Source organism: Melospiza melodia, chromosome 3 (assembly GCF_035770615.1).
Source record: "Melospiza melodia melodia isolate bMelMel2 chromosome 3, bMelMel2.pri, whole genome shotgun sequence".
NCBI lineage: Eukaryota > Metazoa > Chordata > Aves > Passeriformes > Passerellidae > Melospiza > Melospiza melodia.
Genome location: NC_086196.1, coordinates 34,795,253 through 34,820,206, shown reverse-complemented (window position 1 = coordinate 34,820,206; position 24,954 = coordinate 34,795,253). Strand labels below are relative to the sequence as shown.

Genomic DNA, 24,954 nt, shown 5'->3' with positions numbered 1-24,954 from the left:
TTAATCACGTCGGCGTGAGTGCCCGGGGTGTGCTGTGGCAGGAACAGCTCACCTGATGCACATTCCGTGTGTCTGGAGATGGATGGGGCACTGGGGACAAGGCAGTCGTCCTTGTGCAGGGCAAGGTGTACTGAGTTGCCGATGAGCTCCTTAGAGCGGCTTATTTGAAATTTATTTAAAATGCAAAAGATGGAAATGAAATGGATCACTCCGAGTACTAACCGGTGGGTTTTCCTTACTGTTGGTCTGTAACGAGTCCATCCTTCGGGCATCAGCTGAAACACGAGGCTCAGCGGAGCTTTCTCCCCCCCCCCCCCATCCCCAAAAAAGAAAATCGGAAAATCAGAAAATGGGAATTTGTCCGTGGTGCCCGGCACTGGGCCGGGAGAAGCCAGCCGTGTCCGGCAGCGCAGTTCCGTGCCGAGCAGTGCTGTGCAGTGCGGTGTGGCTGCCCGGCCCGGGCGCGCAGGGGTTACAGGGCGCTGCCGCTCCCCGCCGGGGCGGGCGGGAGCCGCCGCTGCTCCATCCGGGAGCGGCGGGAGCCGCGCGTGGCAGGCCGGGATCTGCCCATATCCGGGCGGCTCCGCGGCGGGGACACTGACAAAATGGCGGCGCCGAACTGAACGGCCCGAGGCGGCGGCGGGCGCTGGCGGAGGGACCGAGCGGGCGCTGCCGGCATCGCCGAGGGGCGGAGGAGGGAAGGGAAGGGCCGCGGCCGGTCGGCGCCGTGCGGGCGGGGCCGAGCTCCGAGCGCCCGGGGCGCTGCCGCCGCCGCCGCCTTCTCGCCTCAGGTAGAGTCCGCCGTGCGCGGGGCCGGAGGGGGGTCGGGGCGGTAACGGGCCCGCTCCGGCTCGGCCCGGCGTCCTGGGCCCGCTGCGGGACACAACCGGGGCAGGAGCCACCTCAGGTCACGGCCTGGGGCCGGCGAGGCGACAGAAGCGCAGGTGTCCCAGCGGGGCACGTTCGGGATACTCCGCCCGGCCGTGAAACCCTCCTGGCCTGCGTGTCCCGGGAGGCCGGGTCCCGCTGTCCTGCACAATCCGTGCCGGCCCGAGCAGTGCAGCGGGGCTGTGGCTGCCCTGCAGTTGCGAGCCCTGGAGATCGCTCCGAGGTGCGTCTGGAATGACTCCTGCTGCTCCCGGGAATACGTGTATGTGTACGGAGAGGAGCTGTATCCTGCTAAAGGAGATAGCAGAGCGTAAGAATGGAAGCAAACCGAGCGAATACACAACGTTCCTCGTGTTCAGATGGCCTCTGGTTCTTTCCAGCTCTGGCTTCTCTGACCATATGTAGTTGTGCTTATGTGCTGATTTCAGGGTCCAGTTTTCTCCTCATCCTATGAAAACTTTTAGCCTCCTTTGGGAAATTGCTGTTGCAGCTCAATGACTTGTTACCTGAAAGAAAAGCCTCCTTTAATTGGTCTGAACCAAGTCCTTACAAACTTAATTTTATGACTTGTGAAGTCTCTGTTAGTTTCTTTATCTCTAACAGTGAAGCATTGTGATCATGTATAAAATGAGCTGTTAGAATAGATACATGAGGGAGGGTACCACGATACATCAATATGCGATGTTCACTACTCAGTTGGAAATACGGACATTGAAAGTATTTTTATAAGGAATTTTAAAGTTAGATTTAAAAGCTGTGTATTTTTTTCCCTCAGAAAATCATGGGAGTCATTGACAGTTGCATGTTGCCATTCAGAGCATCACAGACTGGTTTGGGTTGGCAGGGACCTTAGAGATAATCCAGTTCCAGCTCCCTGCCACTAGACCAGGTTGTTCCAAGCCTCATCAGGCCTGGCCTTGAACACTTCTGAGCTTTCATTCGAGCTCTTATTTATATAAGTCCAATCTTTTGTGATTATAATGTAAAAAAAAATGCAGTGGGCTTTTTTTTTCCCTTACAGTTTGACCTGTAAAAGCAAATACTGTATTCCTATACTTTGAATAGAGGTGAAACATTATTTTCTTCAACTCCTTTAGGGAAGAGAATTTAATCAGCAAAAACAGCTGCATTAACAAACAGATTATTTAAGGACACAAAACTACAGGAGGGAATAGACATCAGTTCCCATGGATACAGTTGGTGTTTGGTAGTTAGAAGTACAAAGTTGAGATCTATTTCCTACTCAGCAGTCAACACTCTCTTTCTTTAAAATGTGTGCCAGTGTCTATAAGCAGAAGTGACTTGTGAATTTTGAGATTCATATTTAAAGCAAGGTGAGCTGTAGTAATTTGTGTTTTCTGGAGGACTAATTTAATTTGTTTTCTAAGAATTAAGACTTAGTTTAACACGTACATGCTGGTACCCCTCAGTGCTGCCAAAAGGAACAACCCACCAGAAAAAAGTTACTTATTTGGGTAGGTTCCTTAGCTTGGTTTATGCTGTGTGGCCTGACAAACAGTTACACTGTCTGTGGTAAGTGCTGGGAGATAAGTGGACTGGATGGTTTACACTCCTAAACCTAAACTGCTGCTAAAATTTTAGAGTGCAGCTTTATTTTCCAAGAGTGCTGCTGATTTATGATTTTGGTCTCCTGTTAATGTAACCTTGATTTCTCTTAGGGGGTGTTAGATTTACCTATTCCAACTACCCGAGGTGTAACCATGAAGTGAATGCTGCCATACCAGATGAAATTTGTAAAATATGTAGGTGCAAAACCCGTTTTCTCCTGAATTCCAGGCCTTTGGAATTTGTTAAAAACATAAGTAGGGGTATTTTGTCAAGTTCTTACTTCATTTTCTTTGGAAAAAGTTTTCTTTGGAAAAAGTATTTTCAATGTGGTCTTAAATACCGCATGTTTGGAAAATTATTTTGAAAGTGGCCAAAATGAAATTACATTTTAATTGCTCTCATGCTGTACTTTCTGCTGATTTCTGGATTTCTTAATACTTTGGGCAAAATTTCACTGAAGAACTATATGCTATCAGACTGTATTAGACGTATAATTACCCAGCTACAATCATTTAAGGTTTCAAAGCTATCACAGTGCAAAGAAGGATTGTGAATGCAGTTATACCCCTTAAGATTTAGCAAGTTTCATAAGAGAACTTCTGTTATTTTTAAAATGGTTCTCCAAGGAGAATGGGATTAAGTGGATATCCCTTAAGTGTTTCTTTTTGCAGTCCTCATTTATGTATTACTTCCCAGCTTTCAGGTTTTATTCATATATGGATAGCACGAGTATTTAATTCATATAATTTGCATGTGTTCCAGGGAATTCTTTTTCCTATTAACTTGTCATATTTTTCCTCATTTGCTGAATCACTAATTGGTTTGTGACAGTGCAAGTATTACAGAAATGAAGCCTGAATGAAGAAAGAGTGACTTTTTTGTAGACTGTGTAAAATTTGGATTCTTGTTTAATTTATGTCTACAATGAGAAACGCTTAGCAACACAGTAGTAAAGGAGCTCTGTGAGTTGGGCTTCAACATTTTTGTTGCTTTTGAAGAAAAGACAGAGCTGAAACATTTAGTTTATCTTGCACTGTCTTAGTAACTGATCTTCCTCTGTGAAGCAGTAGAGACTGACAAAGTTGAATTTCATGATACTCTGAAGAGGCAAATGCTCTGCAGTTTCTTGTGTTTCACTGAGGTTGCTTTATCCTTTGCCATGCAGTTGCAGTAATAATTAGTGCCCAGCCTGAACACAGAGATTTGAGTTCTCTGCAGACACGGGGCTCTTTCCCTGATGAGTCAGCGCCTTCAAAATGCAAACGTTTTTTATTTGGCTTTTGGCAGAAAATTCTGTTTCCCTTACCAAATGTCATAGCTATGCTCTCAGTGAATTTGATGCTTGAGTTGTTAAACAATTTTACAGTAAAAAAAAAATCTGATCAAAATTTTCTTTGTTTCTCTTCCTGCTCTCATTTTCCCTTATGTAAAATAAATGTAAAAATTACTTAACTATTGATGAAGCCTGGTTCAAGGAGACTTGAGCTAAGAGACTGTGAAAGCCTCAGAATGTGAACCCTCAAACAGATGCAAGTAGCAGATGATACAAGAAATCATAAAGTTGCATGTGATGAGCCAGGCAAATGTTTAGTTTTAGCAAATGTGACTGCTAGAGAACGGATAAAATCACTGTAATTAATTGCTCTTACTGGTGTACTTCTCACTCCCATCTTTTGCTGGAGCTGGATGTCAGAATCATTGAACAGCAAGGTTATTTGATCTGTATCCTGGCTGACTGGGCAGCAGAGTTGGCTCTTCTGGCTACAAAGGTGTTGTTGGGGAGAACATAGGTGACAAATGGACACAGGAGAGGGGGCAGGCAAAGAAGCAGTGCTGGCACACACCAGTGGTTCTTATCTGCTTTTGCAAGCTTTGTCCGCCACTCAGAGCTTTTTACTATGCCCACATGCTTTGCAATTCAGGACTGTGTAGACTTGAGGCACCTAAAACATTAGTTGTTAACAGACAGTTAAAACCCAACATGGTGTGTAAATTAGTTTGAGTAAAGACTGCCTGAAGAATTCGCTTCGCATGCTTTCAGTATCTGAAGGCAGTGCTGCGTGTGAATGTTTCGCTACTCCAGTGCTACATTGTGATTTTTTTACTGCTCTGTTAAATGTGATTTGTTTTGTTTTGTTAACAGAATAGCAGTTTTGGGTTGTGACAAAGTCCAGCACTTCAGGAACCAAGGTTTCCAAGCGAAGAGCCACTGCTTTCACAAGTTCTGACATCAGCCAGTCTTCCTTGAATTCTGGTGTGTGCGAGTCCTTGGTGGAGGTTGCATATATACATGTTTTCATGAAGAGAAGTGAGAAGCCAGAAGGTTATAGACAAATGAGGCCTAAAACTTTTCCTGCCAGTAATTATACTGGCAGCAGCCAGCAGATGCTACAGGAAATACGAGAGAGCCTCAGGAATTTGCCTAAACCCTCAGATGCTGCTAAAGCTGATCACAGCATGGGCAAAATGTTACCTGAAGATCCTAGACAAGGCCGAAATCCCCCTAAATTTGTAACATATCACAAGGTTTTGCAGGAGATAAGAAACTCACTTCTGCCTTTTGCAAATGAAGCAACCTCAGCTGTCAAAGGAACATCAGAAGTTAATCGACAGATGCTGCAAGATTTGCAAGCTGCTGGCTTTGATGAGGTGAAGTGTTTTATTTTAAGGATTTGGTGTTCTGCTAGCTATAGGCTATTAGTGCATGTTGGAGGGGGTGTTGGTCAGAGAATGTTTGAACAGCATGATAAGCAAAAAGCTTCAAAATCTGGTAGCTTTCTGATTAAGACATGAAACTGGTAATAGTGGGGGTTGTAAAAGAGGACTAGAAGGATTTAGAGAGACTTGGCTTTGTTTTTTTAAGCATCTTGTCCAGATTGTTCTTATGTGGTAGGTTGTTTTAATTATTTATATAGTTTTAGGCAGAGAGAACTGGACTCTCTAGAACATGGATTTTGCCTCTGATACTCAAAGTAATTTTGGGTTGTGCTCAGTTAAAATAGGTTGATAAAACATGGCGATTGTAAATTGAAAGGCAATACCAATTATTTTGGAAAATAATCTGAAATGTGATTTCCAGGAAGGAAAAATGAATACACTTAACATCTCCTGTGTTTTTACTGAGACCTGCACATCACATAAATCACACTTATTTTCATGCCTTCTTTGTAAACCTGGGTACAAAAGCATGTTTAAAAAGAGCTAGCAAACCACTCATCTTGCCAAAGGAAAAAGGCACAGTACCACAACAGGGATTAACTTTTCAGGCGTGCACTGCTTGCAATAGTGACCAGCTCATGAGTTCTGCTGTCTGTGATGCTTTGATATTTACAGAGATCTACCCCTACCACGAGTGAGCTTCTCCAAAACTACCAACTGGCTTTTCTTCAGCAGCATCCCAGTGTCAAGTACTGATAGTGACTTTTCATGTTCCTTTTACTTGATCAAATACACAGTCCAGACTGTGTGTCAGGAAGAATGGAAGGATTTTATAATGATAAATGATTTTTGTAATCATTTGCTCCAGCTTTGTGATTCATTGCTGAGGTTGAGGGAGTTTTGTTGCTGCTGTTGTGTGGGATTTTGGGGCAAGGAGGGGTGTGCATTCGTTTTTTCAAAGTAGATTGGTTCGCAGCTCCGTTTTTACAGATTTGAACCTGCAGCTGGTTTTGCAGACTGAAGGCTGTGGTATGTGGCTGGACAATAAATTAGAAAGGTAGCTTAAGTTGGTATTTTTGTTGGATCCTTTGTATCTTGAAGCCTTTTGCTTCTACCCTTTGTTCTTGGATACAACTGCAAATTCCCATGACACTTGTGATTATATGGGGCTTTTTTCAGGCACAGTGCCAGCATAAGCCCTTTCTGCCATGTGTTAACCTACAGTTGTGTTGCCACAATAGGCCATATGGCACTGATCCACGTGTGTCCCTAGGAACAGATGCAGCTGAAGTAGGAAAGCATTTTTCTTGGTCAAGAAGATTCAAAATGTATTGAATTTTTTTTCCAAATGAAATATCAACAAACGTTCTTGTTATTTCTCCCCACCTCTCAGGTAGTAGGTAGCATTAAGGGGTGAAGTGGAACAGATAGAAATCAATAAGTATCAGGTGTGTGTATACAGATATATACATATATATATGTATAATAATCAGGGTAGGTTGCTATTCATTGCATTTGGGGTTTTTTTATCCTAAATATCTACAGAAAATCTCTTTTGCTTACTACGGTTCAAGTTAAATCCTTATATGTTCTGTGTATGGTGATATTCTTTAAGACATTGACTGCTTCATATCACATAGGTGACCAGATTTTTGAGCTGAAAATGTTATGTCTGCTTTTTCTAATATCAACTAGTCCCTAAAGATTGTGGCAACTTTATTGTATAGGCTTTTTAATTATAAAATCCTTTTTTAAGGGTTGTATGACCACACTGTTCTATCTAAATAACATGATTTACATCAGACTGCAGTGCTTAAACTGGTTAACTTTTCTTCTGAACATCCAGATTGCAGTACTATTTTGGATGATCTCTTCTGGAGAAGACATTTTAAAAGTAGTTCTAAAACACTTGAGAGAAATCAATATTTGTAAAATTACTTTGGTGAAATTAGTGGAGGATATTTAGCTAAATAACCATGATTTTTGGTATTTCTTATAAATAATTTTTTGTATATAATTTTCTCTTTAGGATATGGTTATACAAGCTCTCAGACAAACTAACAACCGTAGTATAGAGGCTGCCATTGAATTTATAAGTAAAATGAGCTACCAGGATCCTCGTCGGGAACAGATGGTTGCAGCAGCAGCAAGACCTGTAAACGCAGGTATGAAACCACCAGGTAGGTGTATCCATGGTGACTCAGTAACTCACTGAGTATTCTTATAGGTGAAACACAGAACATAGTAAATTTTGCCTTCATGTGCCCGCAGTAGAACAGAAATGCTGAGATACCGGGGTTTTTTTGCCTTTAAAAACAGCATTTTACAGATCTGATGTAATCCTTCTGAGAGATAGGCCCGTTTGACTTGAGTTTCTTAAGCATGATTTTATAACTGCATGGTTTTATTACTGTGCAAAACATTTTATACAAGGAATGGTATTCAGATCTCATTTTGGTAGTTTCTGTTACCTTGCTGATGTGGTGCCTGTGTTTTGTTTTGTGTCAGGCACCACTTAGAAATAAGTGCTGAGCATTGAATTCTTCTTTAAATTTTTTGTCTTTCTTCACACACACTCCCACACAACAGCATTCTGTATGTGTATTTTTGTGTATGTATTTTTCTGTGTGTGTATTTATATATCATATAACTATGGTATTTGTATTTTAGGATGTGATGTTTCAGGATCCCTCTCTGCTTAATTTCCTGCTTTGTTCCAGCTTTTGTTTCTATAGTTTTTAAGGCATGTTCAATGTTCTTAAGAGATGTTAGAAGAGGGACTGTGTCTTTATTAGCAGAGTCAGAATTTTGCCACTTGCTATTATTGCTTTCTGAACAGATGCTAGCACATTTTTTTAATATGACTTGATGCCTTTTTAGTAGCATACACCTAAAAAAAGAGTAACTTAAAGCAGCAGAAATGCTGAACTTTTATTAGACTAAAGTTGGGTGCTGAGCTGCTAGCACTGGAGTTAGATTTTAAATCAACAATATAGATAGGAGGAAAAATTAGTCAGGAGTTGCAAAGAACAGTGTCATTTTCCTTTAGTCTGTTAAGCAGGATTAGTTGGTGCTTGTATGAAGTTCATAGGTAAATTCCACCATTTAGACATCGTTTTCATTGTTACCTGCAAAAATAGAGTAATTAACATGTTCTTTAAGTGAGGACAGGGTGATTTTCAGCAATTAAAGTACTGCATGTGTTTACACATATTTTAGTGTTAGCATTATAAAAACCACAGTAAGACTGCCTGCACCATCAGTTCCTTGTATATTTTGTTTATATGATGCAAAATAGCATCTGCAAAGTAAATATATAGTAGGGTTTTGCTCTGTAAATTTTGCATTCATACAGTTTTAATTTTTGCCTCTCTATCTACAACACTTCTACTCAAAAAGATCCAACTTTTAAAATTAAAGTACTTAGTCAGATTCTGTCTTATGGGAATATAACAAGTCTGAATGATCTGTATGCATATAAGGGTGCAAGCCTTGATTTTACAGCATTCAGTTAAATTTAATTTAAGAACACTAAGTGTTTTGCAAATGTTAATTGGAACATAGCAACATAACATATTTTTCCATGCTATTACTTTTTATTGCATTTGTGCTGAACATTCTGAGAGCTTCTTGTACACATGATTAAAAATACATTGTGTGACTAATAATTTTGCACGTTACCATTTTTTTCAATTAAATTTTACATTTTTACTGAAGCAAAATACATTTTCAGAAAAGTGATTTCTGAAAAATCACTTTCTGGTATTATAGTTTTATAGTTTCAGTGTGAGGAGTTTTTTCCCTGTTATATGAACACTGAGCATATTAGCATGCAGTGCTGTATATTACTAGAAAAAGTTTCCATATGAAGTACAGTGGATTATATTGTGTCAGAGAATTCAAGTCCTGTTTCTGTAGTAATTAACACAGAAGAACAAAATATTCAAAGCAGTCAATAGGAATAATTTCCAACAATGTAAATGCTGTGTTTTCTTCTTGTGGAAGCAGGGGCTGTGCAGCAGTCGGTGAACCGCAAGCAGAGCTGGAAGGGTTCTAAGGAGTCCCTGGTTCCTCAGCGGCACGGCCCTTCCCTGGCAGAGGGTGTGGTTTATCGCTCGGAAAGTCCCAGCTCACAGCCTGATGTCGGAAGGCCGTTATCTGGATCTGGCATTGCGGCGTTTGCTCAGGCCCATCCTGCCAATGGACAAAGAGTGAATCCCCCACCTCTGCCGCAGATAAGGAGTGTCACACCTCCTCCTCCACCTCCTCGGGGCCAGACACCCCCTCCAAGGGGAACTACTCCTCCACCTCCTTCCTGGGAGCCAAATTCTCAAACGAAGCGGTACTCTGGAAACATGGAGTATGTGATCTCCCGTATTTCTCCAGTGCCACCAGGAGCATGGCAGGATGGTTATCCACCTCCACCTATGAATCCTCCTCCTATGAATTCATCCGCACAGGGGCAGAGAGGCATGAGTGCTGTTCCCATTGGCAGGCAACCGATAATCATGCAGAGTTCTGCCAACAGCAAATTTAGTTTTCCCTCAGGAAGAGCTGGAATGCAAAATGGCAATTGTCAGGCAGAATTCATAGTTCACCAGAATGTGGTGTCTGGAAATTCGGTGAGTCGCCAGCCACCCCCATATCCAATGAATCCAACCAACAGGCAGAGTCCCACAGCACTACAGATGCAGGCAGGAGGATCTGCTCCTCCTTCGGCATACACCAATGGGAATATTCCTCAGGCAATAATGGTGCCAAACAGAAACAGCCACAACCTGGAGCTTTACAACACCAGCGTGGCTGGAATACCTGCATCCTGGTCTCAGCCTTCCCCCGTGCAGCCGCAGGCGTCGCCGGGCAATGGGCACGACATGCCCGCGTGGCAGCCCAGTATTCCCGTGCGCTCCAACTCCTTCAACAACCATCACGGCAGCAGGCAGAGTCACTCGGGCAGCTCGCAGCCTTCGGCCACCACGGTGACAGCCATAACGCCCGCTCCCATTCAGCAGCCAGTGAAAAGCATGCGCGTGTTGAAACCAGAGCTGCAGACTGCCCTGGCCCCCACTCACCCTTCCTGGATGCCGCAGCCCGTGCAAACCGTTCAGACCATTCCCTTCTCCGACAGTCCCTCTACCAATATGGCAGTTATGCCTCCTGTTGTGGAAGCTCCAAATTACCAGGGTCCCCCACCACCTTACCCCAAACACTTGTTACATCAGAACCCTTCTGTCAATCTGTATGAGGCAGGACCCAAGCTCAGCAAGGAGGAGCCACCTCCTTTAGCCAGGGAGGATGAGAATGAAAAGAATTACGAATGTGTTGATTCAACAGATAAAGAAAAGAAGCAAATTACAACCTCGCCTGTTCCTGTTAGAAAAAACAAGAAAGATGAAGAAAGAAGAGAGTCTCGCATTCAGAGTTATTCCCCTCAAGCCTTTAAATTCTTCATGGAGCAGCATGTGGAGAATATACTCAAGTCACACCAGCAACGTTTGCACCGGAAAAAACAGCTAGAGAATGAAATGATGCGGGTAAACTCTTCCTTCTTTCTGAATCTATAACTGAACTGTTCTTGTATTACTTTTATAGGATATGTCTTAATTGTAGAATTAAATAGTACACATAAGTAGAATGTTTAGAACTTTAGTATTGAAATCTGTTTTTAATCTTTGTATTTGAGATGTGGCAAGTTTCTTCTTTGTCTTGTTTATATATTTAATTTTCTTCTTAGGAATTGATTTTTAAGTAAGTTTCTTTGGATATCTAAAGGTAATTTGTATGGCCTGCATACAGTAAGGTGGCAGAAGCAAAACAATTGTTACATGAACTGAGATGTAGCTACATGGCTCATAGCTTTTTGTTATGGGTTCTACTTAATCCTGATTTTTGAGTTATAGGCAATATTTAATGATTTATAAAAATACTTCACTGTTTTAAAAATAAGTACTGAAGGTACAAGCAAACTGGGGACAAGTTCCAGGCTAGCTAGTGTTCTTATATAGATATGCACACAGTGATATTTTTTACATTCTGCAGTTTGTTACCAGTATGGATAGTTTTTTAAAGTTCAAATGAAAAAAAGAAATTAAAGGTTAGTTTTGGTTCTTTTAGAATGAAAGAGATGGTATCTTTTGTCTAATTATTTTGTAATCTGTACTGTAAATGTATTTTAAACAAGAGCAATTGAAGGGCATAATTATAAAACAAATACATGCAAAATCAACTTTTTTGTGCCTGCATGGAGTCAGGCAGGTCTATTTCTAGTATTTCAGTGTTCTGTTAAACCAAATCAAAAGGGTAAAAACTGGAGCTGACAAACATATATCATTTCAAAAGAGAAAACAGTGAGAGGTACTAAAACTAAGATTTGCAGAAAGGTGAAATTGAGATGAGTCACACAAATATATTTCCTAATGATTGTAGTTGAAAGTTTGACATTAGTATGATGTTCTTTTTTATTTATTCTATGAGAGTATGTATTTGGCTTATACCACTTTCTTGCTGTTTTTTAAATCTGTTTTTTCTTACTCTTTGAAAATTCTTACTGTAAGCTGTAGTCTTTTGTAAGTGTTTGTTTAATCACAAATATGTAAATGTTAGCAAGATTTCATCCTGGAACTCTTACTAGATCTTTATTCTTAGTCTTTTCTCTTTCCTTTTTCACTTCACTAACAGCTGATTTAAACTGTTAAGGTGTGGGAAGCTTTCCTGAACTCTGTAGCCTCCATCCCTGTGTAGACAAGTAAGATTCTGAAGCAACAGTGTTTCTTAAGAATAGCATGATCTCTTTTTAGAGGGCTTTGCATGCAACCCTGCATCAAAATTAAGCATGAATTTATTTTGGCTATTTTTGAGTACTTAAATGTAAGATTATAATTAATGTTGATTTGCAAACTTCACTTTCCCTTCTTACTGTGTTGTGTTCTGTAGCATCTCAGAATAAGTATTACTTATATAAAGGCACTGATATAACTTTTCTTGATATTTTTCTTGTGCTTTTAAAGCACCTTAGTAGGGGTGTTTTATAATATTTATAATATTAATGCTAGAGTTCTAATAATTTATGCTGGATTTAAAGCTGGGATGTTTAATTACAGGTTGAAGGGTGGAAGATGGGTTATTGTGCTGCAGCAGACCTTTTTCATAAGCACACAGGAGAGGAATGCCATAACACTAAAGTATATTTTGGGCCTTCATGAGAAGGAGAAAGGGAAATTATTTATTTTCAGAAAGTTTTAAGAAGATTAAGCAAGTATTGAATCCCTTCTTTTCTGCCCTTTGAATTTTGAAAGAAAAAACCTCAGAATGCACCTGTGAAAATACCAGATGCTGTATTTCTAGCATATGTGACATATTTCTATGGTGTCAGGTCTCCTAGGACCTCAGTGGTCTCAAAAGTGTTTAATTTAGATGTGTGAGTTTGGCCAAGAGTTACAATAGGTGTCTTTCCTGCAAAGAGAAGCTTAAGTCGTCCTTTAAGGCACAGCAAGATGAGAAGGAAGCAGAATGAGAGCAAACTGTGTGATGATAGAGAGCCAGTCAGGAAAGTGTTGGTGTCTGACATCTTCGTGAAATAATTGGAGATACATGTGCAGAAAGGTTTGTGCAGCTGACAGTTTGGTAATTTTTGGTAAATGCTGAAACTGAGGAGAGTTCTAGGGAAAATACAACAATTCAGACAGAAAGTTTGTAGTTAACATTTGGTTTAGTGGATGACAGGGAAAAATGAAGGTGGGTTGAGGGAAGAGATGACAAATTGCAGTACTTGGGCTACTTTTTTTTACTGTAAAACGGTTCAGATGCAAGAGCTAGAGAGCAGGTAGAAGAAAGCAAAGCTTTCCAAAACCAGGGTTTTGGACACTCTTTGTATGTCTTGCAGTGATTAATCACTGTATTGACTCTCACTCCTAGGGGGTGTTGCTATGTAGGTTTTATTCTTTGCCAGTTTTGTCGATGATTGGTGGGGTTCAGGAGCTTTAGGATTCAGGTGGGCCTTAAGAAGGTGACCTACCATTGTCTGAACTTTATCAGGCTCAGGTCTTCAGCTGTCTTCTTGACATTTATAAGTCTTAAAAAAATCCTTCCTTCTGTGTTGAAGTGTGCCTTAAGTCTGTTCATTCGTGGAAAACTTCAGATGTTTTGTGGGAACTCAGCACATCACTCCTGATGTCCAGAGTTGCCAAGGTAACCCTTGGGGGGGCTCAGAAATCCTGGAATGTTGCCAGAAGTGCTTGGTGGTTGGATTTTGACCCTGCACGGGATGTGCCACCTATATGAGGACAAGAGGATCACTTGGGGATAAGTGGTGAAGGAATTGATTATTGACAGGGTGAAAACACAGGTTTTGGGATTTTGGTACAGGGGGGTTCTTAGGAGGCAAGATGGAGGAGTTAGGGTGTGCCCTGTCCTTCTCTTCTTCTTGTCATCCATCTTTGATGGTGGTGCTGGCACTTTGGGATTGGTTCACACTAAATCTGCACTTGTTAATAAGAGTAAAAGGTATTGGAAGATAAAGGTAAATATCTTATACGTAGTTTTTAGCATAAAAATAGACGACCTTCCAGTGGGAGGTCAGTGTGCCCATGGCTGTCTTGCTGGGCAGACCTCTGTCAGGCTGGGAGATGACTTTAGAGATAAGAATTAATAAACAATATTGAAGACCGAAAAATCTGAAGAGTGCACTCGTCCTTTGGAGCGCGGGCTGTCCCAAGGCCATCCTATGCCTAACCGGGCAGAGACAACAGGCCGAGAGCGGAGAATGCTTCTGTCTTGGGAGACAGTACACGCATGTTCCTACAATAAGACAATTTTTTGATTCAAAACATGCAGTTGAACCTATTACCCACACCAGTCTTGAAACTGCAGCTAACCAGTCCTAACTACTGTCTATCTGATGTCTACAAAAAATTTTGTCTCAAATTTGAGACAGCCTTCCCCATTTCAGTCCTACCAAATTTGTATAACTTGTGAAATTCATTTGGGTAGATGAGCATATTGTATGCCTTTTCCTAATTGCATCTCCTTTGGATCCATTTTTGCTATGATGCCTGTAAGAAGTTTTATGTTTTCTAACAGTATTTTCTTTAATAGGTGGCATATAGTAACTTGTGAAAGCATTTTTAAGATACTGAATGATATCTAATTGAATTTTTTTGCCTTTTTTGTCAGTCGCATCTCTTATATTTTGTTTCAAGGTGTGTTGCAAGTCAGGCAAGGCCAAAGTCATCTATTAACATACAGTCTATACAGGCCTAAACTAGTTACTTAGTCCTATTGATGGTTCTGAATACTGCTATGCCGACAGTATCTCACATATTTGAAGCTTTAAAGAGATGGAAGCAGCAAGACTTGGTATCAAGAATCAGTAACATGTTACAGTAAGAAATGGAAAGCTTTTAGAATAGTGCTTGAGTACAGTTGAGATGTCTGCAGGGGCTCAGTGTGGCCATGTTTGAGTTTATGATCAACATGTCCATGAAAAAATAAGGAAGTATGCTATAGGTTGAACTTGGAAATCATTGGTGTGGGATGGTGATTTCAAGCCAGGTAGGCAGATAAAATAATTGGGATGCTGTGAGAAAGGTAGCATATAGTAATTTGAAAATGCTGTCAGAAAACAAAAGAAGGGGAATGAATGTCATGTTACGTAGTGATAGTGTCACAGAGAAAAAAATTTAAAAAATTGAAGACGGATTCTATTCACATTAAAGCAAAGAAGGATTATTGTGATTCCAGGCTGTGAAATTTGCCAAGAAAAATGGCAGCAGAATTGAATGGGATTCTTAAGGGAATTGAAACCAGCAAAAATATACTGGGGGTCACGCAGGTTGGAGCACAATGAGAGTGATCAATGTGGTTCTTGTAGATAAGGGTTTCCACGCTGTAGGTGATGAGTTGTGTGTGGTCTGTGAGTGTTTCAGCTGTCAGAATGTTGGTGGCATTGGCTGGAACAGCAGGGATGTTCAGTCAAGATAGGGATATGCACGCAGATAGGCGCCAAGAAAAGATTCTGTTGGGAGGAGTGAGCCACTTCAGAAGGAGGGTCTCTGCTCAGCTGGTTCTTAGGCAGAGTGGAGAGCAGTGGTGAGAGTGCTAGAAGGGGGTGTGTTGTGTGATAAGAGGGAATATCAGTTGGTTCAGGCATGTTGCAGAGGTGTTGGCAAGCAGTGGGAAGCAGTGCCAGTAGGGTCTGTTTTGGGTGGCTACACATGGAAGTGAGAGAGTGAGAGGGAGTGCATACTCCCTCCTGCAGCTGAAATTGTAGAGCATGGTCAGGAAGTTCAGTGACTTCTGCTCCAGTTAGTCTGCTTTTCCCATGGCAGCTCCTTAGCCCTCAGCAACTTACAGATCCTAGACATGTCTTGGCTTTCTTTAACGCTGTAAAGAGAATCAGGGAGGCAGCTGATGCACACTCTTACTCAGATAATATTATTTGCAGTGGTTTTTATCAGTAATTTGTAAATTACCATTCTTAAGAATGTAGTCCCTTCTCTAGAACCTCCTGGTGCATGGCACCTTGTGCATTTTGCTGTTGAAAATTATCACATTTCAGTTTTTTATCACTCCTATATGTTTTTATAGAATCCTAATGTGTAAATTAAAACAAAACCAAATCCCTTTAAGTAGTATTTCTTGTGCTGTGTATAAGTATTTGGTTTGCTTTGCCTAAGCCTTGTAATTAATTATGAGAAGATCACCAAGAATTTAGAATACTGTTCACTCTTCAGACTTAACTCTGTTTGCTGCACAGGTTGGATTGTCACCAGAGGCCCGGGATCAAATGAGGAAAATGTTGTGCCAGAAAGAGTCAAATTACATTCGGCTAAGAAGAGCTAAAATGGACAAGTCAATGTTTGTAAAAATTAAAACCCTGGGAGTTGGTGCATTTGGAGAAGTTTGCCTAGCAAGGAAGGTGGATACTAATGCTCTATATGCAACAAAGACTCTGAGGAAAAAAGATGTCTTGCTTAGAAATCAAGTTGCTCATGTTAAAGCTGAGCGGGATATCCTTGCAGAAGCTGATAATGAATGGGTAGTTCGACTGTACTATTCATTCCAAGATAAGGACAATTTGTACTTTGTAATGGACTACATTCCAGGAGGTGATATGATGAGTCTCCTAATTAGAATGGGTGTCTTCCCAGAAAATCTGGCACGGTTCTACACAGCAGAACTGACGTGTGCAGTTGAGAGTGTTCATAAAATGGGCTTCATCCACAGGGATATTAAACCTGACAATATCTTGATAGACCGTGATGGTCATATCAAACTGACTGACTTCGGGCTCTGTACTGGCTTTCGGTGGACCCATGACTCCAAGTACTACCAGAGCGGTAAGAGAGATACAAGTATCCTTTACAAGGAATTAAATTATAAATGAGTAGAAAGATGACTATGCTGTTTCCTTTATGAAAAGGTTTAAGTAGGCTTTTCAAAATCCTACTTGATTACTTGAAGCAACAGCTAAAGAAAAAGGTGGAGTTAAAGAGAAGTCACAGTTTTGAGAGTGGTAAAATACAGATTATGTGAGTTTCCAAAAATAAAAACATACCTTCAAAAACAAGATTGAAATTACTTCTGATTAGTTTTTCTCAAAATGTTACATACCTTAGCCCAGACTGTTACACAGTCTTTGGTGAGAAGATCAAGATTTAAAATCTGATTTTGTAAATTTTTTTGCGATTTATATGTTAGAGGTTTATGTTTACGGAAGTGTTAAAACAATATACACCTTATACACACAATGTAGCGATGTTAGGAAAAATCTGAAAAGTATTGAGATTGGTATTTCCTCATAGTTATGTCAAAAATTTGCTTTAAAAAATTGTGTCCTCAGAGGTTAGTATTTTATATCCTAAACAAAAATCAACACCTTGATGTTGATTTCTGTTTTAACTCTCAGCTTCAGTATTGAAACTGAAACAGATTCTGTCTTGTAACACAGAATGTTAATGGATAAAGCAAATTTCATACTAGAGAAGAGCTAAAGTAACCATACTCAGTTTTGGCATCCTTGTCCCTCCCTGGCAGGTGACCACGCCCGTCAGGACAGTATGGATTTCAGCAGCGAGTGGGGTGACCCGGCCAACTGCAGGTGTGGGGATCGGCTGAAGCCGCTGGAGCGCAGGGCGGCGCGGCAGCACCAGCGCTGCCTGGCCCACTCCCTGGTGGGCACTCCCAACTACATTGCACCTGAAGTGTTGTTACGGACAGGTAACCAGTGTGCTTTTGTGCTGCAGTCTCACTGCAGAGTGGCTGCTACTCAGGTGTCCTGCTTCTCTTCTCCCCAGGATGTGATACTTTAACAAAAAAAAATATATTTGTTAATATGGAAATTTTAAACATTGAATTATCTGCTGAACTTTTTAGTTCTTAGAAATTCAAGATTAGAACTGTACAAAGACTTGACTACCTTGTTTGAACTTTATTTCAGGTTACACACAGTTGTGTGACTGGTGGAGTGTTGGAGTAATTCTCTTTGAGATGCTGGTGGGGCAGCCTCCATTCCTGGCACAGACACCACTGGAAACACAAATGAAGGTAACTTTAAAATCTGGTATTAACAGTCTGAAAAAGGATTGAAACTTACATAGTCTTACTAATTTGTAGTGAAAAGAAAGGTGATGTTTGAGGGCACTGCCTATCCAAGCATGTTATAAACTGAAGATTTTCAACTTTGTTATTTTGGAGGTGCACTTGATTTATAAAGAAACTTCTAGAATCACATTTGTAACTTTACCTGGTCGTACAGTAAACATGCAAACTAAAAACAGCATCTCATCTCAGCCTTTCACTGTTTGTATCTGTTCCAGTTGTTGTTCCCCTTCCCTCTTCCAGTATTTATGTGTTCTTTTCTCACCTCTTGACTTCCGTGCTTGTTTGCCTGCAGAGGATTTCCTCTGGTGATGTACCTGGAGGTGTTTAGCATAGGAAAGTGGAGGAGCAGCAGATGATTGCCTGCTCAGGGCCGCTGACAGCTCAGAGCCTTTGGTCCTTTCCTTCCTGAGCCCCTACTGTTTCAGAGAAAGCATCAAGGCAGTCTTCTGCAGGTGTCATTTTTTGCAAAATTGCATTCAGGTGGCTCAAATGTAGGCAGTGTTATTTTTTTTGTTTTTTTAACTTGAAATCTCTTAGGCTTTACAGTACATCAAATAACTCAAAACTCATCTGCCTCATCTTTTTAGGATTGTAAGCCATGTGCCTAATCTCAGGTACCAGGTGCTGGATTTTATGGTATCTTTGTTGGTTTATAGCTGTCTCTTCCATGCCAGATTCTAGTTTAGATTTGGAACATGAATAAACTTTGCCTGCATTTTGCCAGATTTCCAGACAAAATATTCCTTGTCTTTCTGAAAGAGCAGTTTCATGTTTTCCCCTCTACTGTGAAAAACCTTAGACATACTGAATTATTTCTTTGTGGTCTTTTGTTTTGTCGTTTTAATGTATTTTTCCTTTTTTTTTTTTTTTTTAATTATAAATAAATAACACATCTTTTTGCTTTTAAGGTTATCAACTGGCAAACTGCACTTCATATTCCACCTCAGGCTAAATTGACTCCCGAGGCCTCTGACCTCATTATTAAGCTCTGCCGAGGGCCAGAAGATCGTTTGGGCAAAAACGGCGCAGATGAAATTAAAGCTCATCCATTTTTCAAAACAATTGATTTTTCCAGCGATCTGCGGCGACAGTCTGCTTTCTACATTCCCAAAATTGCTCATCCCACGGACACATCCAACTTTGATCCGGTTGATCCAGATAAATTGTGGAGTGATGATGATAAGGAGGGGAACAGAAATGATACCCTCAATGGGTGGTACAAAAACGGAAAACATCCTGAGCACGCTTTTTATGAGTTCACCTTCCGAAGGTTTTTTGATGACAATGGCTACCCATACAACAATCCAAAGCCCATTGAGTATGAGTATGGTAATTCCCAAAACTCAGAACAGCAGTCAGATGATGATGATGATCAACAGGCAAGTAGAGGAGTTCAGAGTCGTGATCTGGTTTATGTTTAGTAGAGCAATAAAGGTCAAAAATGAAATAATCAATTCTGCAGCTTTAGATTTTGAAAAGTCTCTTCCTTTAAGAGAACTGAAAGAAGATTGCTAGGGTAAATATGTGCACACTTCTTTTTCTTCACTTTCCCTCTCTGTATATTTTGTTTCCCTAGAATACAGGGAAATGCTTCTTGAGAATTAATTTATTCCAGTGATGTTAATTGTTTAATTTAGAAGAGATTTGATGTTAGGTTTAAAAAAAAATCACTTGAATATTAAATCACTTGAATATTGATATTGGTCCTCTGTACTCTAAGTACTCAAAATAGGAAATAGTGATTTTTTTCCCTGAGATGCCTGGTATCTATTTATACATATAGTGAATAATTTTAGAGAACAAATCTGTGCTTCAGAATTTTTAATCACAGTTTTTCCATGCATTGACCAAATATAAAACTTTACACTAATAATATTCTCTGATACATTTCTGAAGAGGAAAAAAAAAGGCTGCTACCCTCACTTCTCACTGTATTTAGCCTTACTATTCACAGTGTTGGAAAAACAGTCATGTACCTGGTGAAATGTTTCCAGCTGCTGTGGGAGTGGCCTAGTTCTAAGCTTTGAAACAAGAAAGTGTCAGTTTTAGCTATAGTATGATTGTAAGATAATAAAACATTAGAACTAGTGTTTTGTTAAATAGTAATTGGATTTGATATTAGTAACACTGTAGCATGTGACTGGTACTCTCAAAGCAGGACTGCTCACTCAGAAACAACTTGATTGTCTCTTGTCATCAGTTCTCCTATAGATGGAAGAGGAAAAGAAGCCTTAGAAACAACACTTTCTGAAATCTAGTTCAATTTTCTGACTACAACCAAACTGTAAAATGTGTACAGTGCTGCTTTAGTTGGAATTTTTAGTTTAAAAAATAAATTTTAGAGTAGTGTCTTTATGATAAATTTGAGATAGTAATGGGAAAATATTCTAAATTATGACTTTTGAGACTTGTTGTGGAGACCCATTTGCCTTGGCAGGAAGAGTTTGCTCCTGGTTACACAGGCACTGAGGAGAAGGGCTGTGCATGGGTCTGTCTGAGCTGGCAGTACAGTTTCAATGCTCTGTCTTTCACAGCCTGGTTCAGAACAGAATTAGGAACTTACAACTGTGCCTTCTGCATTAGTTTCCCTAATTTCCAGCAGTAGATGCTCAGGTGTCTCTTAGGGTCTCATGGAGGGTACTGAGCCTGTTGAGGTTATCTGGAGCAGGGATGGGAGCATCACTCTAAGCAGCTTCACTGAGACAAGACCAGGAGTTAAGTGTTGAAAGGCAGAAAGAATTATGGTTTTGCCACTATCCTTCTTTTTTCCTAAAATAAAAGCAGTGGTAAAAAAAAAGAATGCACTATTTTTAGTAAACTTAATGTCTTTTGAAACACTTCTTCATTGGAATTTAATTCCAATGGATAATCTAATAACATGCATGTAAGCATTACTGCTTTCCTAAATTATTATTTGTGCCATTGCAACTATCTAAACATCATGAAACTGGTGTTCATAGCTGTTCTTGCAGCCAACATCAGTTACCAGTTTACTTTTCTCACCAGGCTGGTGTGTTTGCTTATGGCCATTTGTTGTCTTTCTGTGCTCCGGTCCGTGTCTCTGTTTGTGCCAGTGCAACTGTCTCTAGTGCTGTCCTAAATACTGATCACTGAAGAAAGTGCTTGTTGGTTGTCATTTGGAGTTTCCTTTCTTGTGAGTGTGGTCATTTGAGCTATCCAGCTTCTGGTGTGGTCCAAAAATGATTTTTATTGACATAACTGAGGGAACTGCAGCAGGTTGGCAGTGAGGAAGCTTCTTAAACATACTTTGGCTCAGAAGAAAATGTTTGTGGAAGTTCACCCCTCTGCTCTGAAGTGTTTATAATGGTTAGAAGATGGTTATGAGAAGTTGTTTTGTCAAACAAGTAGTTAGTTAGTTGCTTACTATAATGAAAATGAGTTTGCAGTTTAATAAAACAATCACTGCTCTGCCTTTCCCACAGCTGTTGAAATAGAGTAGCTTTTAAGATTAATTTCATTTAGCTTAATTATTGTAAAATGGCTGCAGTGCATAACTACTCCATTTTATATATTATGTAAAAAAGATTGCTTTTCATGTAAATAAACTTTAAAGATTATCCTCCTTCATAGTAAGTATCCCAGTAAAACTGGTCTACTTGTCTTGGAGCAAAGTGTAATATATTGCTGGTTAAAGGTAATTTAATCAAGCCTGCCTCACCATTTTTGAAGTGTGCAGAGAAAATAATATCAATTCATTAAAGTGACTCTTAAAATTGCTTTTTCATCTGAGTATATCTCTCCTCTGCCTGCACTATACTATGGTGTATTCCTGTTTAATATTATTACTGATCCTAGGCAATTTAAAAATAATTCTAAAAAACAATAAATAAGTGTCCTGCAAAGGCACCATTATTCTAAAAAGAAAAACCAATTGCTTTTATTAAAGGAAATAATTGATTATTTTAAGGACATGTACAAGTACTGAAATCTTAAATACTCTTTTGCCTTTTTTAAACAAATACGGGAAGTGCTTACAACTTTAAAATTTGGTAGATGCTTCTGGCATTTTCTAATATCATGTGTTAGAAGTTGTAATGTTCCTTGTTTGAATTTCACACCTATATGCTGCAGTATTATGTATTTCCTTGCAAAAAGTGCAGTTCATTACAGTCCAGGTTCTCCTCTGAGAAAGTTAGTTACACACAATTGTTGTCACAACTCTCCAGCACACTCTGCCTTACCCATGTTTTGAAACTTGACGTTTCATACATAGATTCAGAGTCTGTTGAGATTCTTCGTAGTTGCTGCTTAAAACATGGGTGTTTCACTGGTGACCTACAATGGGGATTGGTTTGTACAGGCAGTGGAGAAGAGAGGCTCCCAGCCAGCAGCTGTAGAATTCTGCAGTAAGTTTTAGTTCAGGTTACCTTTACTTTGTAAAACATGAAAACAAGTTTCTCTTTTATGTTCCCTTGTATACATATTAATTGTATTTATAAAATGTTCTATAACCCTATAACTTGTATTGTAAATACTATTTGTTATTCAGTGGCATTCTATCCTTGGGCAGGCCCTCTTGCTGTATCTTTTCTATCCTCAATTTGTCATAGAATCTATAGAATTTATAGCTAGAACGTCTCTTTGAGACTGATGTATCTTCCGCTGTTGCAAAAACTGTGAGTGGGAATGATTTATTTAGACTCCTTTTAATATTATTCAGCTGATAGGCAGTGCAGTGGGTGGGTTCTTAGATTATGCTGCTGTCACTGAAGATACTATTAGGCTTTTGTTTCAGATGTTGTGAGTGTTTCAGATCAGACCTTTAAATCTGTTTGCTTTATTTCAGCCAAAGCAAAAAAGATAATGAATTGGGTCAATGTCATAGTAAAATGTTTTGAATGCCTTAAGATGGTCATGATAAAGGCACTATTCAAGTTTACTGATTTATATATATATCTCTATAGATATATATAGACATACTCTGTGTGTATATGTATATATAATGTCCTTTTTGTATTATAAGACTGTCAGTTCCTTTGGATTCTCCTATTAAAAACCATCCCACAATTCTGCTTAAGCGGATCATTCATTTATTCTGTGTCTAGCTGGTAAACGTAACAATTTCACATTATCTCATGGCCATAGTAAGTTATTCACCTTTTTTTTGAGTATTCTTTACTTGTCTCAACCTGACGTGGGCATCCCCTCTTGCCAGGTCTCTGCATTCCTGCAATCCAGCTACATGTGTGCCGTATGATCTCTGAATGGCCATTGCACTTTTGGGTCTTAGGGGCTTACGGGGTGCTGACTTGGACCATGATCTCCAAGGCTCCTGATGTTCATATGAAAGGAATGTGCATCTTTGCTGACTTTTCCAGTAGGTACACTGGAGCATTCATCCACTTCATCCAGGAGTGCCAGGTTTCCAGTTTGTCAGGGCCCAGCAGTTGAGCAGTGGAGAATTCCTTGCCCCTGCTGACTGAACACACAGCATGTGTGTTTGATCTGGGGACAGGATGTGAGTGGGTGGTTGCATTGACACCTTCTTAAAAGTTATTTTAGAATAAGAGAAGGAATTCCAGCTCTCATGAGCAGCCTGACTGAATTATCAGCTACTGGTAGTTGGTGACATTCCTGAGTTACTGAAACTGTTCCTGTTTTCTCAGGAAAACACACAATTGGTGTTTGTAGGGTAACACTTGATGGAATAATAAATCCCACACTGGATCTTTATAAGAAGTGAAAATCACATTGTTATTTTGGCTATTCAGACATGAAATATAAACATTAGTTGCCCAATTGCATTTATTTTTCTTTTCTCCTTCACATCCCTCCTCCACAAGTCCCGATTATGCTGCAGCAGCTCTTCTGTTTAACAGTAAAATGGCACAAGTGTAAGAGCAGGAATGCTATTGTACTTGGCTGTCACCTCATGTTTGTAACCTGTTCTCAGGAGACATGTTGATGTTCAAGAGTTCAACTTTTTGGTGCTCTTTCCATGTCCTCTGCTCCCTCTTTCATCAAAATAAGTAAATCTTATTAATTACTGTTATTATTTTTATTATTTATTATGCATACATTATGTACTGTGAAGCTGTTCCTTAAGAGGGCAATGTATCACAGCTTTCATCTGTATTTGTCTTTGTGAAAATCCCTGCCCATCTCAAAGTGCTAAAGCAGAAACTAATGTTTTATTGGTTTCTGCTTTATTAGAGAGACTGAGTTATATCCTAATCCTTCCGCGCTTGGGGAGGAGGTTGTGGAAGTACAGCACCATTCTTTATTCATTAGCCCACCTAAAAAGGGGGGAAAAATTCCTCCAGCTATCATCAATCAAGTGATGTGATACACTTAAAATTTTAGAAACTCATCAGCAGCTTTCTGTGTCTTTATAGCTGAAGCGACGTAGGAATGGCTGTTTTAAACATAGACATTTGTTAAAGGGATAGACTAAAACTTCCACTTTAAGAATGGGTAGAAATAGAGTAACAAGACGAGTAAGAATGGATGTGATAAGCTTAATTAAAGGATGCCATACTGCTGTGGGGGTTTGGAGTTCACCTGAAGGACTATCATAAACCTCCTGCCTTGTGCCGAACCTTTAGATCCTATTTGTTGCTAAGCAGCTGAGTCTATTTAGACAGGTGACGAGGTACTGCTGCATCAGGGACACTTAAGGGCAGTTTCCTGGTCTGACTCCGCTCGGCTGCAGGTTTTCCTTAGCACGCTCAGACACGTTTTCTTCCCCAGAACAACACCATCTATGAAAGCTTGAAGAGGTGCAGACAAGTCACAAGCAAAGAACACGTAGATAAAAGTGGGTGCTTACTATTCACTTGGCATAACTCACATTTGTTACGGAAAAGAAATAGCCAAAGAAACGCGTTCGATCATCAGGACGGAATTCTAGGCGAGTGCAATGGGACAAAGAAATTCGCATTTATCACCTTCGAGTTGCGGAAGTAAACAGTTTTATCGGCAGAAGCATTGGTGGTTCAGTGGTAGAATTCTCGCCTGCCACGCGGGAGGCCCGGGTTCGATTCCCGGCCAATGCAGCCGCTCTTTTCTCGCCGCCTTGTTAATTTTTTTTTTTTTCCCCCGCTGTTGACATTTAAAACCAAACCAGCTCTTCGCTTTTAGTCATAACGCTCAAAGAGACACCAACTCTTTGTCGGTCCGGCTGCGCGGACCTTCTCCCCCGTCCCACCAGGCTGGAAGTGACGCAGCCGGATTTGCCTTCAAAAATTGCCGGCGGCGGCGAGAGGAGGCGGCGGGCAG

At 40.2% G+C, this 24,954-nt stretch overlaps 1 protein-coding gene, 1 long non-coding RNA gene and 1 other non-coding gene across 6 annotated transcripts; 2 read left to right on the top strand and 1 right to left on the bottom strand.

Annotated features, from left to right (window-relative positions):
• The first annotated feature begins 743 nt into the window (after positions 1–743).
• Positions 744–22,753, top strand: LATS1 (large tumor suppressor kinase 1). Of its 4 annotated transcripts, none has more exons than XM_063151265.1 (8): positions 744–791; positions 4,601–5,106; positions 7,145–7,280; positions 9,124–10,649; positions 15,869–16,451; positions 17,149–17,331; positions 17,552–17,658; positions 18,624–22,753. In XM_063151265.1, exons 2-8 carry the CDS (start codon positions 4,756–4,758, stop codon positions 19,134–19,136), a joined length of 3,399 nt encoding a protein of 1,132 aa, XP_063007335.1. In that variant the 5' UTR covers positions 744–791; positions 4,601–4,755; the 3' UTR covers positions 19,137–22,753. The 4 variants fall into 4 exon arrangements, with proteins under 4 accessions (XP_063007335.1, XP_063007334.1, XP_063007333.1 ...); XM_063151264.1 differs by having other exon boundaries at positions 9,121–10,649; XM_063151263.1 differs by having other exon boundaries at positions 7,145–7,295.
• On the bottom strand, positions 17,286–24,920 carry LOC134415657 (uncharacterized). The gene is made up of 3 exons (XR_010027106.1): positions 24,350–24,920; positions 17,531–17,640; positions 17,286–17,417 (listed from the first exon to the last, which is right to left on the bottom strand). It is a non-coding gene; the product is annotated as an uncharacterized LOC134415657 (long non-coding RNA).
• TRNAG-GCC (transfer RNA glycine (anticodon GCC)) lies at positions 24,661–24,731 on the top strand. Its single transcript has one exon. It is a non-coding gene; the product is annotated as a tRNA-Gly (tRNA).
• Positions 24,921–24,954: the final 34 nt, after the last annotated feature.

What these genes read in the sequence shown, in the direction of transcription:
- LATS1 (XM_063151261.1), top strand. Translation starts at nt 4,756, where the DNA reads ATGAAGAGAAGTGAGAAGCCAGAAGGTTATAGACAAATGAGGCCTAAA. An exon ending in AAGCTGCTGGCTTTGATGAG is followed by an intron (nt 5,107 to 7,144) that starts GTGAAGTGTTTT and finishes TTTTCTCTTTAG; the next exon opens with GATATGGTTATACAAGCTCT. An exon ending in CTCCAAGTACTACCAGAGCG is followed by an intron (nt 16,452 to 17,148) that starts GTAAGAGAGATA and finishes CCTCCCTGGCAG; the next exon opens with GTGACCACGCCCGTCAGGAC.